The sequence below is a fragment of the Acartia tonsa genome, chromosome 9 (genome assembly GCF_053477335.1).
Source record: "Acartia tonsa isolate MP-2025a chromosome 9, ASM5347733v1, whole genome shotgun sequence".
Taxonomy (NCBI): Eukaryota; Metazoa; Arthropoda; class Copepoda; order Calanoida; family Acartiidae; genus Acartia; species Acartia tonsa.
Window position 1 is genome coordinate 138403 of NC_137268.1, and position 17276 is coordinate 155678.

Here is a 17276-nt window from a genome sequence, read left to right on the forward strand (position 1 = left end):
GCCGGGGTTAAGCCATCCACTCGTTTCTCAGCTTGCTCAGTGTTCAATTATATATTAATTGTATAGTAAAAAGTAAAATGTAGGTGAACGGGGAAGGAGAAGTTCACTACAACCCTGAGCTAGGTACATAAATAGTAAATGTACTTTAGAAACTTAATATGCTAATAAATTACAAATGGATATTTATTACTGCAATGAAAGATGTGTTCTATAATATGTATTTATTATCTTACCTGCAATCTTTTTCAGGAAGAAACTTAGTACCTTATTAACATGCATTCTCTTTCAGGAAGAAATCAATTAGTCAAATAATTGTAACCTTTATTAGTAACTCGCCCTAATTATATGCACCTTAGAGGAAATAAAATCTTAAATCTTAATCTTAAATCTTAAATCTTATTTAACAACCTTTGTTTTTAGGTCCTTTTTTACTTAAAGATTTCAAACGGATGTAATTTTTTTATTTTTAAGCTAGAATAAAATTTTTTTTGCAGAAAATGTTAATCTTTATGTAAATTTTATATTTCAAAAACCAAAATATAAATTTCAGCGGCCGCAGCTGTACTTAGCAGCTGCCAGCCGCAGTCGGTGGTCGGCGGGAAAATGGTGGCGGATCTTTATGAAATTTCAATACGTTATGTAGACATGTAAGAAAAGCTTAAGTTTAAAATTTGAAATCTCTAAGTCAAAAATTGCGGCCACAGGAGCCATTTAAAGATTTCTGGAGACCTGGAGGATCAGGACCTGCAGGATCATACCTGGAACCTGAAATTGACTTGAACACCTGTATTTAATATGAGGATGTACTACTAGAGGATATTTTAGTATTTTGGTAAGATAAAATGCTTTTTTTAAGTCAAAAAATATTTTTGCTCTTTACCTGGATGACCCTGCCAGGTTTGCTGGCATCCTGTGCCCGCCAGGATGGAGATATTTAAAAAATTCCAACTCTCAGTTATGTGTCATACCCAAACTTAAAAAGTCACGCAGTTTGGGCTCTTCATCTTTCACACACAGAAAATGAGATAGAAAAAACCGGATGGGGGGGCGTTCAACGCCCCCCCCCCCCCCCAACCGTTAAGGGTTAATAACTCATTTGTATCTATCTATATACATTATTTACAGTCTAATTCCCCCCCCCCCCTTCTCCCTATATGGATATGACAATAGATGAAAGGAAGAATTATTATATATCTATCTTTTTAGTGATTAAAATATGTTTTGTTAATATATAATGAAGATATATTTAAGTAACTGGTGCTTAAGAGACCGTTTGTATCTATCTATTAAAAATCATATAGATTTGACAAAGGTTTGGTGATTAAAACATTTGGATCTAATGCAGTTCACAGTAGAATGTTTCTAGATATTTATTTTAGTTGTGAAGGGTCTTTATAATTCTGTATGTCCAACATTGAATATCAGCTATTGAAAAGCAAGTTTTATTCTTATTTTTATTTGAATTATATAAATATATATCCCTATTTTTAAATTTCATCTATTTTATCAAATAAAAATTTTTTTTAATTCTAGGATGAAAATGTATTGTTTATCAGGGATCTAGAGGGATAAGACAATGACCTATAAATTTATGAATATCCCGCCAATGATGATACACAAAATTACCCCTTCTGTAGATTTCAAATAGTGGTTGAAATGTTTTGACACTGAACTTAATGAAACAACCAATCAAAGTTGTTAAGTCAACAAATAAGAAATCATATAATAAAACTTTGAGGACTAGTGTAATAAACACCCCAATGCCTCCTACATGCCCTAATCCCTTCACCTCCCCCCCCCCATCTGTAGCCATACTAAGATAAGTAACCAAAAAAATCTGTATGCCCATCTGTTTATCTGTTTATCCATCCACATGACTGTCTGTCTGTCTTTTTGTCTGTCTCTCCATATGTCTGTTGTTTTTCTGTTCATCCATCTGTTCTGTCTTTCTGTTTATCCATCTACATGACTGTCTGTATATCTGTCCAGCTGTCTGTCTGTTACTCTGTTTGTAACTCTGTCTGTCTGTGAGTCTGTCCATCTGTCTGTCCGTTACTCTGTCCATCTGTCTGTTGTCTGTTTTTCCGTCCACATGACTGTCTGTCTGTCCGTATGTCTTTTGTCTTTCTGTTCATCCATCTCTCTGTCTGACTTCTTATCCATCTGTTTATCTGTCTACATGATTGTCTGTATATCTGTCCATCTGTCTGTCTGTTACTCTGTTTGTAACTCTGTCTGTCTGTGAGTCTGTCCATCTGTCTGTCCGTTACTCTGTCCATCTGTCTGTTGTCTGTTTTTCCGTCCACATGACTGTCTGTCTGTCCGTATGTCTTTTGTCTTTCTGTTCATCCATCTCTCTGTCTGACTTCTTATCCATCTGTTTATCTGTCTACATGATTGTCTGTATATCTGTCCATCTGTCTGTCCATAACTCTGTTTGTAACTTTGTCTGTCTGTCTATCTGTCTGTCTGTCTGTTTTTCCGCCCACATGACCGTCTGTCTGTCTTTTTGTCTGTCTGTCCGTATGTCTATTGTCTTTCTGTTCGTCCATCTGTCTGTTTGTCTGCTTATCCATCTGTTTGTCTGTCTGTCTGTAACTCTGTCCATCTGTCTGTCAGTTACTCTGTCCATCTGTCTGTCTGTCTGTTTTTCTGTCCACATGACTGTCTGTCTGCTTATCCATCTGTTTATCCATCTACATGACTGTCTGTATATCTGTCCATCTGTCTGTCCATAACTCTGTTTTTAACTCTGTCTGTCTGTGAGTCTGTCCATCTGTTTATCTGTCCACATGACTGTCTGTTAGTTTGTCTGTCTGACAAATTACAAAATAACTTTAAATGAATTGAGCTCCAAAACACCAGTTGAAAGCTCCATAATTATACACAAATGATACACAAATTACCCATTTGATAGGTTATAATTAGTGGTTGAAACGCTTTAACACAAACTATATGATCCAACCAATGAAAAGTCACCAAGGTTATTAAGCCAAAGAATAAGAAAATTTTACTATGGTGACTTTGAGGACTAGTGTAATGAATTAATGGATATGCCTTAAAACTATAATTATTTATTAATTATGTTTTTAGTCTTATTCTGATTTCAATTATGTGAGGTATAATAATACTAATTTTATTTTTAGAGGTTTTGTGATTTTTATTGTTAATTTTACTCAGATCCAAAGAAACATTTTGTGTAAGAATTGTGATATTCTAAAACAAACAACTCTTGCCAGGTTAATTATTCTATCAAAAAAAGGTTAAAAGTAAAATAGAAGACAAAACCCATATAAGTAAAAATTATCTTGAAGTTAAAAAGGCTTTTTTTAAATATCATACAAAATAAAGAGAAAGCAGAAAACATTAACAGAATAACAAAAAATTAGACTCATTACAGCATAGACGTCCAAGGGGGGGGGTTAAAGGGGTGATTACACCCCCAAAACGAATTTGGGGATGCAATAGGCACCCCCAAAATATTTTTCATTTTACCCCTGCCATTTAAAATTTACCATTTAGGAGGAGGTATTTTCCAAAAAAATAAAAAATCCCCAACAAAAAAACATTTGGCGCGATTCGCCCGCATTTTTACTACTAAATATTAATACATTTTCAAATTACCCCCCAAAAAAATTTTAAAAATTTTGGGGTAGGTAAAAAAAATTTGCGGCGCACTTCGAGCGCCATTTTACCTCCCCCTTAAAAAAATTCCCCCCCCCCCAAATAAATAAGCTTGGACACCCTTGCATTACAGATATATTAAATTAAACTAAAAGATAATTAAAAACATTGAATGCTAATAATTTTATTGGTTATATATTAAGGACAATTAATACATTATAATAAATGTTAATAATCAAAAAGTTTAGAGTATCCAAATCGATAATTGTTTGAAATAATGCTTTAGAATAACATTGAATCAAAAATCACTTTTTACAAATTCAAAGGAAAAATGTATAGATTTGAATTGATACAAATTAACAAAATATAAACTTACAAACTAAATTAATATGTTATAATGATTATTATATCTGTGAATATCTAGCAATATAATGTTCAGATATAAATAATTGCAAATAAATAATAGAAATTTTTTTAAATTTGTTTCAAAAGTAATACACAGGAGTCTATGGTTTTTAGAAATAAGGGGGAAAAATTAAATTATCCTGAAAATAGTTTTTTTTTATATAAAAAATAAGAAAATATTTTAATAAAGTATAAATATAGTTTTAGTATAAAAAAAATGCAAATTCATGTAAAGGAGATTTGGATAGAAACAGCAAACTTATACTAAAGTTGTTTTGCTGGTTTTAATTTTATTTGCAATATTTGTTTTTTAAATCAGGATGAGTATATATAATAATATATGAAATATAATAAAACACAACATGATACTGTTGAATATATACGATACAAACTTTTTTAAATTAGTATGTTCAAAAAATCTTCCAAATATTAAATTTAAATTTATTTAAACTTTAGTTTTACATTGACATCTGAAGAGTGCAAACATGCACAAAACAATTTGTAATGTCTGAATAAATATGTAAAAATCATATTTTGAGTTAACCTCTTAAATGATACAGAATATATATTCAACAGATAATAAATCAAACTGGCAGAATCTTGAAAGTATAAATATTATTGATTTAATTTAAAGTATTTATAATATATTAATTATGTTTAGATCATGATACCTGATGTTTCTAATACCCAAAAATCTAGATTATTTTGTTAGTAAACTGGTCCAAATTATATCTTTAATATCAAATTCTTATTACTTAGTCAAAATTCATGCCAATTTGCTCCATATACCATGTTTATATAGTAGACACTCAGTCCCTTAATGTAATTAAGATATTCAACAAGACATAAAAGACCAATTAGTCAGTAAACTAGATTATTATCCTCAATAAATCCTTATAATAAAGCAAAATGATGTTTATATATTTGTTTGTTTGTCTGTGTGACTGTCTATAAGAATATTGTAATGGTTTCTTTTAAGATATTTTGATCTTTTATTGTCTCTTAATTTGAAATAATTTGAGGACACAGAGAAAAATTCCTTTTCAAAATCAAACTTGAAGTAGCAAAAATGGATCATATTCTACATTTTATAATATTGTTTATTTGATAACTCCTTTCAGATATAATTATTTTTTTTCATCTAAAATATCAAAAATGATAGCCAATAGTCAAATCATTACTCAGATGGTGGTTTAGTTTGATCTCTAGGAAAATTTATGTCAAGCAATGTATTATATCCCATTTACTAAGATTATGTACAATCATAAGATTAAAATCATTTTTTTATGGCCCAAGATGCTGAAAGCATAGAATAAGAAAACTGGTTTTATTCTTATGATTGAACATTTTATATCTGTAGAAAGCTTTTAATAATATGATGCAAGAAATAACTATTATTACATTAAGGGAGAATGTCTGTAACTGGATATAAATTGAGTAAATAGTAATATATATATTTAATAAAAAAATATGGGATCATGTAAAGGAAACACAGGTGTGAGTTTTATCATATTTTCACAGTAGGTTTTAAAAAGTTATTTCAAGTTAGGTTATGTTAAATTAGGTAATTGTCCTGCAGGGTAAGAGCCCACCGCAGGGGCTAGACAAATCAGGAAAGCTTCTGTGAAAATATGACAAAACCTGCTACTTTGTTTACTTTACATGACCCAAAATATGTTCTGTGAAGGATCTTTATCTGCTGCCGTTGTCAGTTCTGAAGTATTAACATTGAATATTATGAGTAAATAAGAAATAAATCAGCAACAACAAAAAAAGATTAGCTGGGCTTAACTTATTCATAGATTTAAATATTCTACAACAGAAAATGAATAAAAAAAATTATGTGGGATTTTGGTACATTAATCTTGTTTTAAACATAGTATGGAATTTCAGCTTGAAAGATATAAAGAGAATATTCCATCTTTAAGGTTTTTTTTCTTTCTAATTGCATAAGTCAAATTTATGTCATGATTTACCTACTTTTATTGTTGTTCAGTTACTCAATATCAATTCCTCTCTTAGCTCCTGAAATATTCATTACATGTTTAAATAAAATAAAATAACAGGATGTAGAAATTTATAATTCTGGTAGCGGTCATTGTGACCAATTAAAGTTTCCAAAGATTCACAAAATTATTAATAAATCTTGGTTCATAGAGAATAGAATTATAGAAGAATTTAGTACAAAAAAAAGATTGTCGATGTCAATCTTAAAATTTGTAGCCTCAACACTCTTTATTTTTTTATCTGTCTGTCTGATTGTCTGGCCCTCTAAAAATTAAGAAACCACATTATTCTTTATCTACTAGGAGCCAATTTATAGGTACAAAAGGGACCTACAGATAAGGGTACTAGATAATATGGGTAAGGAAGCAAGTCAGAACTATAAAAAAGGGAACTCCACATACACATTCAGCACTCTAGCTCAACTGTAAGATGGTCAACCCTCCCTTTATCCACAAACCATTGAGAACTCATTTAGGGTTCAGTGTATTAGAGCGAAAACAGAAATTGAGAAAGAAAACATGTTTCCTGCAACAGCTAAGGCTTAAACAAGAAGGACTTACCATTTTCTCTGAGTACTTCTGCAGTTTCAGAATGCCCCTCAGAAATTGCCCAGTCAAGTGCAGTTCTATCTAGACACATTAATTTCTATAATGCACATGATAGATTCACAACTAAATATTTGACCAAATATAGTTTGGACAGAAAAGATGAAATGTAAACAGATATATACAGGGTGGGAGGGTAATAGTAGAAAATTCTGATCACAATACAATCTGTAGCTCATTTGTTTTTGAAGATAAAAGAAATCATAGAACATAGAAATATAGGAATTCAAGTCAATTTCAGGTTCCAGGTAAAATCCTGCAGGTTCTAATTCTCCAGGTCATAGCTCCTGTGAACGCAATTTTTTACTTAATGACATTAAATTTTAAACTTTAGCATTAGTTCACATAACATTTTAAATTTCCCTGCTTACCAACAATTGCTGCAGCTGGACCTGCCAAGTACAGCTGATGCTACCAAAAATTTTGTTTAGAGAATTCTAATATGGTTCTTTTAGCTTCAAAAATAAAAAAATAAAAATAAAAAAAGCCATTTAAATTTTTAAGTTAAAAAGCACCTAAAACCCAAGAACTGCTATTCAGCCAATTAATTCCATTTGAAATTGCCAAAAGTTAAGAAAGTATTTTGTTGGCATTGAGGTGTAAAAATTGTTTTTTATCTAACGGAAGGGGAGGGGAAAAAAAGGGGAGAAAAATGTGAAGGGGTTGTAGAAAAATTGTCACTCAGAATTGTTTGTCATAATCACATTCACTTTTCCTTGCCTAAAACTAATGGTTGTTAAATAAAAGGGCAAAGAAAGCAAAATATGAAACAGGAGACATCCACAAAATGTTTTAGCTCTAATAGGAGCTAAGAGGGGTGTTGACCCTAATCCAGTAGTTACAACTATAGTAAATTAAGGAACTAACCATTATTTCTCTTAAAATTGACATCAGCTCCATTTTCTATTAGAATCTTCACGATATTAGTGTAGCCTTTCCATGCTGCATCCATAAGACTGGTTTCTCCTAGATGAACATACATTTGTCTAATATATAAGAATATTATACAATAAAAGTATTGTGTAGCTAACAATTATTCTCATATGAATAGTCATCATCCCCATGTTCTAATAAAGAATTAAAAGTTACATGGATAGATACAATTAGAATGAATTTACAAACTAACCGTTAGTTTTCTTAAAATTGACATCAGCTCCATTTTCTATTAGAATCTTCACAATATTAGTGTAGCCTTTCCATGCTGCATCCATAAGACTGGTTTCTCCTAGATGAACATACATTTGTCTAATATATAAGAATATTATACAATAAAAGTATTGTGTAGCTAACAATTATTCTCATATAAATAGTTATTAGCCCCATGTTTTAATAGATAATTAAAAGGTAGATGGATAGATATGACTAAAATAAATTATGAAACTAACCATCATTATCCTGTATATTGACATCAGCTCCATTTTCTAGAAGAATCTTCATGATACCAGTGTGGCCTTGAAATGCTGCTTTTGTAACACTAGTATCTCCTAGATAAAAATACATTTGTCTTATATATAAAAATATTAAACAATAATAGTATTGTAAAGCTAAATCATCATTAACCTAGCCCCATGTTCTAATAAATAATAAAAAGATAGATGGATAGATAAAAATACATAAATTCATAACTATTATATAAAGTAATGTAGAAAACCAATATTCTACTATGAATAGTCATTAGCCCCATGTTCCAATAAATAATTAAAAGGTAGCCTGATAGATACAACTACAGTAAATTTAGGAACTAACCATCATTATCCTGTATATTGACATCAGCTCCATTTTCTAGAAGAATCTTCACAATATCAGTGTGTCCTCCCCATGCTGCATACATAAGACTGGTACATCCTAGATTAAATGCATTTTTCTTATATATAAAAATATTGGATCTACTGCAGTTCATGGTAAAATATTGCTGGTAACGAATGCTTCCTGTTTCCTGGCAATGTTAGAAGATTCCTGGATATAGCATAACAAGAAATATTTCTGGAGCCACCAATGTTTTACTTTCCTGGTTGCCAGAAATTTATGCATATTCCTGGCCACTGCCATGTTTGAAATATTCCTGTTAAAAAGCAATATTTCCCTTTTTAATTCCAATTTCCCTTTTATTACACTTACCCCACAATTAGAGGTTGATAAGATTCAGACAACTCAAAAGTGGCTATAATGAATTAGAGAGGGGGAGACTGAGACAAATATCATAATAGTTATTTCTCGCATCGTATTATAAACGGCTTTCCGCGGATATAGAATGTACAATTATGATTGTACATTTTTATATTCGTAGAAAGCTGGATATAATTTGATGCTAGACATAGTTTTTTCGTATGGATGAGAACCGGTTCCTATACACCGGAATCGAATGAATGCGAGAAAAATTCCTTATTTCTGATTTTATCAACAGTTAATAATACAACGTTTACGTAGGTGTAAAAGTAACAATATAAAAGTAGTCAGGAAAAACTTTAAGGTTAATAGATCCTGGGAAGGATTTTAACTATTTTGGTTGATTTGAGGGTATCATTTACAATCTTCTTAAGATAAACCGCCACTAGATATTATTATATTATTATAATTTTTTGGGTTTATCGGTTAGCAAGATCCCTCTGTGTACAAAGACAGTCAAACACACACAAAAGCGGACACCCTGTTACTTATAAATTAGTATGAAACTCATTATGAAATTGTAACCTACTTTTGTTGTAGATTATAGCAGTTGCGCCCCTAGCATCATGAGGCTCTGTTTTAAATTGATAGAAAGGGGGCAGAAAATAGCCTAAAACCATCATGGGACCTTGTGAAGCTTCTATTTTGAACTCCATCGAATCAGTGGTTAGTGAGATCTTAATTGAGAAAAAAACAAATATTGCTATATTGTCAACCTTGCTTGCTTGAGATTACAAAGCATAAAAAGGAGGGAAGATAATTTAAATTTAAAACACCCGCCAAAAGTATCAGAGATTGAAATTTAAAAATGGGTAACCAATTAGCTTTTTTGTCAAGAGGTTACATTATCTTAACTCGAATACCCACTAATTAAAACCCCGTATTTTATAAGACGAAATAAAAATGCCATTCCAATTTTGGTGCGAAAGTGTTCTTTCCCGTAAAGTTTATACAGCCTCTGGCGTTAATTGAATTTAAAAACTTGCGCTACGAAATCTTGGCGCGAATTAAATCATATGTGTGTAAAGGTTTATTGATTTAAATTTAAAAGTCTAAAAAAGGGAGGGAATAGAATAGTTTGAATTAAAAATCTCCCGCCATAATCTAATTACTTACATGGTTTCATGGTCTGTACTTCACAGTTACGCCACTCTTTTTGTTGATTTAGGCTAGAATTGTTGGCGTTATCCTCATAGAATTTTTTTTAAAATTTTGATCCCCCTTCCCTGGCTGTGGCACTTTTTTATAATTAGGTTAGTTTAGGTTATAGGGGCTAGTATTAAGTTTTGGCATTCTATAGGCATTCAAGTTTGTTGGTTTTACTGTTTGATTTCAGAACCCCACTTAGAAAAAAAATAATTTATCAATACGATAAAAATTACGAATTTATCTCCCCCACTTTTCAATGTATTAAAAAATAAAAAGGCGCGCCCAAATTTTGGTGCGAAATTGGATATGAAGATAGAAACAGTTAAATGTATAGGTAAAGCTCCAACTCTCCTATATCCTTCCCCCACCTTATATTATTAATAAAATAATGGAAGCAACTGTCCTTTATTAATCATTGCTGTTTACCCCCTAAGAAAATGTGATAAGGGGTATGGGGTAAAAACTCCTGTAAGCCAGTAATCTTCTCTCATTGCTGGTAACCTGGAAAATTTGCAGATTGCCAGCTAACAGGAACCTAGGATTTAGGGGAATATGCGTGCTGCTGGATCCAGGAATGTTGTAATATTGCCAGGAACCAGGAAGTATTCGTTACCAGCAATATTTTACTATGAACTGCAGTAGATCCAAAATATTATAAAATAAAAGTATTGTATAGTATAGCTAACAATAATTCTCCTATGAATAGTATTGTGTGGTTAAACCATCATTATCCCAGTCTATACATAAGACTGGTATTTCCTAGATAAACACATATTTGTTTTATATAAAATGTCCCATGTTCTAACAAAGAATTAAAAGATAATGGATAGATACATTTGAAATAAATTGTGTAACTAACCATAAATGTTCTGTATATTGACATCAGCTCCATTTTCCAGAAGAATCTTCACAATATCAGTGTGTCCTCTCCATGCTGCCCATATAAGACTGGTATATCCTAGATGAACATACATTTGTCTAATATATAAGAATATTATACAATAAAAGTATTGTGTAGCTAACAATTATTCTCATATGAATAGTCATCAGCCCCATGTTCTAACAAAGAATTAAAAAGTAGATGGATAGATATAACTAAAATAAATAATTCTCCTATGAATAGTATTGTGTGGTTAAACCATCATTATCCCAGTCTTTACACAAGACTGGTAAATCCTAGATGAACATACACTTGTCTTTTATATAAAACTATTATACAATAAAAGTGTCCTAGCCCCATGTTTGAATAAATAATTAAAAGTATACATAAATGTTTTTTGATGTGTTAAAAGGTTACCCTGTGAAACTTGAAAGGGGTTTTGTTATCCAAAAACACCAGGTGACAGGGGGTATAAAATGTGCCAACCCTCATATAAAACCAAACATTGAAATTCCTTCAATCACAGGCATGTTGCATATCAAAATGACTACTTTCAAGTTTCACATGGTTTTATATCGGCCCAGTAACTCTTGCCAATGTGTACTTATGTGAAATTCCAAAATCAATCCACCCTTTTGTTCAATGCTTATCACACCCCACCAAAGGTGTCCTGGCATCCTGTGCCAGCTAGGATGGAGATATTAAAAAAATTCAGTTATGTGTCATACTTATTCTTTAAAAGTCATGCAGGTTGGGCTCTTTATCTTTCACAAATAGAAAATGAGATAGAAAAAAGGGGTGTTCAACCCCCCCCCCCCCCTCCCAACCTTTAGGGGTTACAGGTTTATAGTAGAAAAATGTTATACATACTGTAAGAATTGTCATAAACTCTAGTTTTGGGAAATATTAGTACTATTTTTGTGCAATTTGTAGTTTAGGTACTTAAAAAATGTGAGAGAGGTTGAAAAGTTTTAAATAAGTTGGAGCATTTTAAAAAATTTACCATTATTAGTTTTAGCTTTTATTTCAAAGTTTTTAGTTAATTTTTTTGTTACTTCAACATTCTTCAGACATTTACCCAACCCACTCCCCTAACTACTGATATTTTAAAAATAAGGGGGTTGGACAAAAATCTTGTTTATTATTCTGCAAAGGAGTCCTATAACTACAGGGCATACAACTGTGGTGCCCTAACCATGCAGGGCTAACAAATAAAAAACTAACCTAACAACAGACCTATCATAATTATAAAAACTATCTCAAAACAACCCCCTCTCTTATATTCAATTACATAAAAATGGGTGGATTAAGTGGTCCAAGAGGCAATTTTGGAAAACTACTGAAATTTAATTCTTTGATATTTGATATCAACTAGTTCTAGAGTAATATGTTTTGGTATTTTAATTAAATGTAAAGACTGAATTAAAGAAAGAGATTGATGTAGGATGGTATGGCCAGTCAGTTAGTTTACTTACACCAATATGTGTCTCAATAACTTATGAACAAAAGAATGGACATGCAGATACAGATATTAGAGTAACTTACCTTTTTTATTCTTTAAATTCACATCAGCACCATTGGATATATAATATTTTACTTTCTCCAATAGTCCTGCCTCAGATGCATCAAGAAGAAGATTGCCAAGATTAATTATTTTTTCATTCAATTCTAAATATTTATAAATAAGAACATAAATCAAAAACATTGTTCATTAGGATAAGTTAAGTTATAGAAAGATCTCATTATTATCCCCTTTGTATTTTTTATAATTTTAAAAATTGTGGTACCAACCCCCTTTACCCCTACCCCCCTCATTAAAAAGTATTATTCTGGCGCTTATTATAAAAAATTTGATTTATTGTAAAAAATGTATAAAAATGATGTAAATGATATTCATGGTACCAAAAAAAGACACATATAATTTGCACTGTTAACCTGTTATAATGTTCTTGTATTCCTCATACTTCTCCTGAAATAATTAAGTTGGTTTATAATATTTCTTTTCTTCGCTATTTAATAGGATGATGATAAATAGGGTTAGTAAATGTTTCAATCAAAACTTATCTACACCTTATTTCAGTAAAAATTATTTAATTAAAAATAAAGTAAATCTTACATTCATTTCATCAGTCACATTACAGTTATAGGCTCTGAAAGAAAAATAAAAGATAAAATTACAAATAATCTGATTTTTAAAAGAGTTATGACGGAGAAAAAATTTCATGGAATATTTATAATATTGTTCTACTTTTCAAAAATAATATGTAATAAGTTTTAAAAATCCTAATTTAACCCCTTTTGTAAATAAAATGTGTACAGCTGTAGAATTGACAATTTGTCAACACTTGTTAAAAATTTTTTGAAAATATCTAACTTCATATGTCTAAAACAATTTTTGTCCCATTTAGCATAAATGGATTTTTTACATTCCGAGGCATTAAATGATGAAGTGAGGGAACTTAGAATGACTTTGTTTTTGTTTGTTGAACCATTCCTTTAAATTCTAAGTTGTAAACAATTTCTTGTTTCTTTTGGATTTATCAATTTTGGTTCCTGTGACATGTGTACAGAGAATGTGTCAAACATTTGGGAACAATCATTAAAAGTTATTTAGTCAAATTAATTATTAAAAGTTTCCTCACCTTAATTGGTTGGGGGTAGCAGATGTTCCCCTGATATTTCAGATTCTTATACAGTATGACCCTCGAAAAAGTATTTTTTAGCATCTACAGCCCTTATTTCTCAATGAATCATTAAAAAATGTATATGTCCTTGTTCTCTATAGATTTCCACATAAGTAGATATACAAATTTTAATTTTACCTCCATTAACACCAGAGACTTTTAGAGCTAAAGTTTTGAAAAAGTGACTGAGAAAAAGACTTTTTTTTGTTTCTTATGATTATTGGATGGTTATATTATATTTTTCTGGCAACTGAATAATGATACACAAAGAAAAACAAGTTATTATGTATTAATGACTATGTTGTCTTTTTAGTAGCAATTTAGAATTTTACCTTTAGGTAATTGATCCTCTATTATTTTCATTTGTGACTTTATTACATTCTTCTCATTATCTGTATACCTAAATAATTAATTATGCAAACAAATGTTTCTACGGTGTGTCCAAGGTAAACTGATTTATTAAATGCTTATATAAATGATTGGCAGCTAACTAATGAATTTAGCTTGGTGAGATTTTACAGCAGCTTATTTTAATATTATCTTATAAAACAGCCAGTAGTTGACAGCCAAATTCTTTTTAATTTATATAGGCTAAAGTAGTAAAAGAATAAGCGTTTTAAAAAGCAACCATTTTGCATTAGACACCATGCCAACAAATATTAAGACTGTTAGGGACTTTAGATTAGATTAGATTAGATTTATTATTCTTGGGTGTACATACATAGAATAAAAAAACAACAAAATAACAAATGAATTAAATAAATATTATATACATTTATATATACAGTCAAATGTTATTAACCCTTACAGATCGGGGGGGGGGTCATATTGACCCCCCCCTCTAGTTTTTTCAATGTCATTTTTTTTGTAGGTAAGATGGAGAGCTGTGACTTCATGACTTTTTAAGTTTAGTAATTATGCGTCGGCAAGAGTTGATTTTATTAAGATATCTGGTCTGTGTCGGTCGTGGTGTCCGGTCAAAGTTGGTTGGGTAGCACCAAAATTTTAAAAAAATTCTAAATAAATCTTAATTTCTACATTATGACTTTTGTGTATAAGGTAGAAACCTAAAGTTTTTTTGGTGAATACTAAGATATCAATGACCTTATGAGAAAAGTGGTGTTATGACCGTTTGATCGACTTTATGACCGATTTTTGTCCGGCTTTTACTACAGACATACAGCATGACCCTCGAAAAAGTATCTTTAAGGGTATACAGCCCTTATTTGTTAATGTATCATAAAAAATAGCATATGTCCTTGTTCTCTGTACATTTCCACACAAGCATATATAAAAAAATTTATTTTACCTCCATTAACACTGGAGATTTTTAGAGCTAAAGTTTTAAAAAAGTGACTGAGCAAAAAGTAACTTTTAACATAAATTGACTTTTTTGGCAAAATTAAGATAGAATTCCTATTATTTTTGTTACTAGCAGAAACTTTATACAAAAATGAAACAAAAAAATTAGGTTTTAAGTTAAAAGTCTTTTTTTTACACATATTTTTGAGTCTTTCTTGTGTAATGATATTTTGAAAAACTTACTTATGGGGCAAAATTGTTTTAGATTAAAAAACCAAATAAATCTTTATGAATATAGCAGGAATATTGTTTTTGTTTCATAATCATAACTTTAATAACAAAAAAGTTATAAGGAAAATAAAATTATATTATAATGATTTTTTAGTCTAAAAAGCTTAATTAACCCCCTATTAAGTGATTGAGATGTCAAAAAAGGGGGCGGAGCAACTGTCATAATTAATCCTTTTCTTAAATAAGGGTAAGTAAATAGCCTGAAATTTGCAAATAATTAATTCATTCAGTAGTATTTTTTGCCTTTAAAAATTTATATTTTTTGGTGGAATAAAAAGAAATAATTAGTTACCATGTTTTTCTTTGTTTATCATTCTTCAGTTACCAGAAAGACATAATGTAACCATCCAAAAATAGTGGGAAACAAAAAAAAATTATTTTTCTCAGTCACTTTTTCAAAATTTTAGCTCTAAAAATCTCCGGTGTTAATGGAGGTAAAATTAAAATTTTTATATATGTTTGTGTGGAAATGTACAGAGAACAAGGACATATGCTATTTTTTGTGATACATTAAGAAATAAGGACTGTATACCCTTAAAGATACTTTTTCGAGGGTCATACTGTATATCATGAATATCATGGCTTCTATTACAGCTAGAGACCAAAAATTTTTTTGGTAAATTCTTGAGCAACAATAAACAGATAAAAATATTAATTGGCGCCGCCAACCGCCGTTTTACCGCCGTAACCGCCGAAAATGGCGGTTTATGTTATTTGCCGTTTTTCGGCGATGATCAGAAAAAGTAATTTTTTTGTTATGAAAAATAAAAGTTTGTCCTAAAATTTGGTCATCCTAGCTGCAAAATTGGCCGCTCTACAGCTGTTTTAAAGTTTGGCGGCTGGCCGCTAAAAAGCGGCTATTGGAGCGGCCTGGTCGCTATTACTAGAAAAAGTAATTTTCTCTAAAAATACACACGAACCACCAGAAAAAAATTTTACGTCTTTATCTGTAACAGAAGCCGAGATAGAGGGGGGGGTCAATATGACCCCCCCCCCGATCTATTAAGGTGGGAATTGGGGCCCGATCTGTAAGGGTTAAAAAAAAATTCTTCCCAAATGGCAGTTTCCTAAAAACTAGGAAGTATGCAGTAATGTGTATTCACACATTGTTTTCATACAGGCCATATAAATAGGACAAAAAAATAGAAAAAAAGATAATAAGCAATAAATAAATCATATTGGAGAGGAAAGAATGATAATAGGAAGGATTGATTAGGGCATACAAGTCTTACACCATTATTGCAATAATAGAAATTTTAAAAAAAAATTTAACAAATAGATTTTGATTAATTTATCAGATTTCCAACAATATTGAAAAGAAGGTATTATCCTCTTAGAAATTTTTCAATTTTTTTCAATTTTGTACCCCCCCCCCCCCCTTCCCCCGCCAGCGAACTATGAACTCTGGCTATAGCACTCGGCTCCCTAGCCTGCCTAGCTGCAGCGCTTGGCCCCCTTGCCTGCCTAGCCGCAGCATTCGGCCCCCTTGCCTGCCTAGCCGCAGTGCTCGGCTCCCTAGCCTAAAACCTAACCTAACCTAAAATAGTTGTTTGTTGATATTTGGGGGGGGGGGGGGGTATAAAATTGAAAAAAAGAATTTTTTAAATTTCTAAGAGGATAATGCTGAAAAGAAATGTAAATTTATCTACATTCTTGACATAATGGGTTGTTACACACTAGAGTTAAGCTTGATAACAAAGATTCTTTTAGATTTTTAATAAATTTTTTTCTTGATTGATTGTGGGTTAATAAATCATTATTTCAATGGTTATTCCATAATTCTTGGAAATGATACTTAGGAAATCTTTCAATAGATTTAAACTTCGGTTTTTTAACATCAAACATATTAGAGTTTCTAAGATTTCTGGTATGTAATTGATTACGGCGAAGCCAAGTACCTTGAAAGGAACTTGGTAGCTTACTGATTATAAAATCATACATAAATAATAATTTCAAATAATTAGCTGATTCATGTAAAGGAAGGACATTCATTTTTTTAAATAAAGGCATTAAGTGTGAGATGTGTTTCTTACTAAAAACAATTCTTATTGCCTTTTTTTGCAATTTAATTAATGGTTCCATAGTAGATTGAAGACCACAACTCCAGGCAGGTAAACAGTAAAGTAAATGACTATTTATAAGTGAATGAAAAAGCATTTTTTT

The 17276-nt window shown here is 30.9% G+C and overlaps 1 protein-coding gene and 1 long non-coding RNA gene across 3 annotated transcripts; both read right to left on the bottom strand.

The window, feature by feature from the left end:
* Nucleotides 1-5484: 5484 nt before the first annotated feature.
* LOC145327969 (ankyrin repeat and KH domain-containing protein mask-1-like) lies at nucleotides 5485-7602 on the bottom strand. Of its 2 annotated transcripts, none has more exons than XM_080171488.1 (4): nucleotides 7509-7602; nucleotides 6597-6665; nucleotides 6010-6054; nucleotides 5485-5743 (listed from the first exon to the last, which is right to left on the bottom strand). In XM_080171488.1, the coding sequence occupies exons 1-3, from the start codon at nucleotides 7591-7593 to the stop codon at nucleotides 6026-6028; spliced, it is 183 nt and encodes a 60-aa protein (XP_080027614.1). In that variant the 5' UTR covers nucleotides 7594-7602; the 3' UTR covers nucleotides 5485-5743; nucleotides 6010-6025. The 2 variants fall into 2 exon arrangements, with proteins under 2 accessions (XP_080027614.1, XP_080027613.1); XM_080171487.1 differs by having other exon boundaries at nucleotides 5486-5743; nucleotides 6006-6054.
* A 160-nt stretch (nucleotides 7603-7762) lies between these two features.
* On the bottom strand, nucleotides 7763-10910 carry LOC145328374 (uncharacterized). Its single transcript, XR_013882429.1, has 4 exons — nucleotides 10816-10910; nucleotides 8388-8486; nucleotides 8027-8125; nucleotides 7763-7866 (listed from the first exon to the last, which is right to left on the bottom strand). It is a non-coding gene; the product is annotated as an uncharacterized LOC145328374 (long non-coding RNA).
* Nucleotides 10911-17276: the final 6366 nt, after the last annotated feature.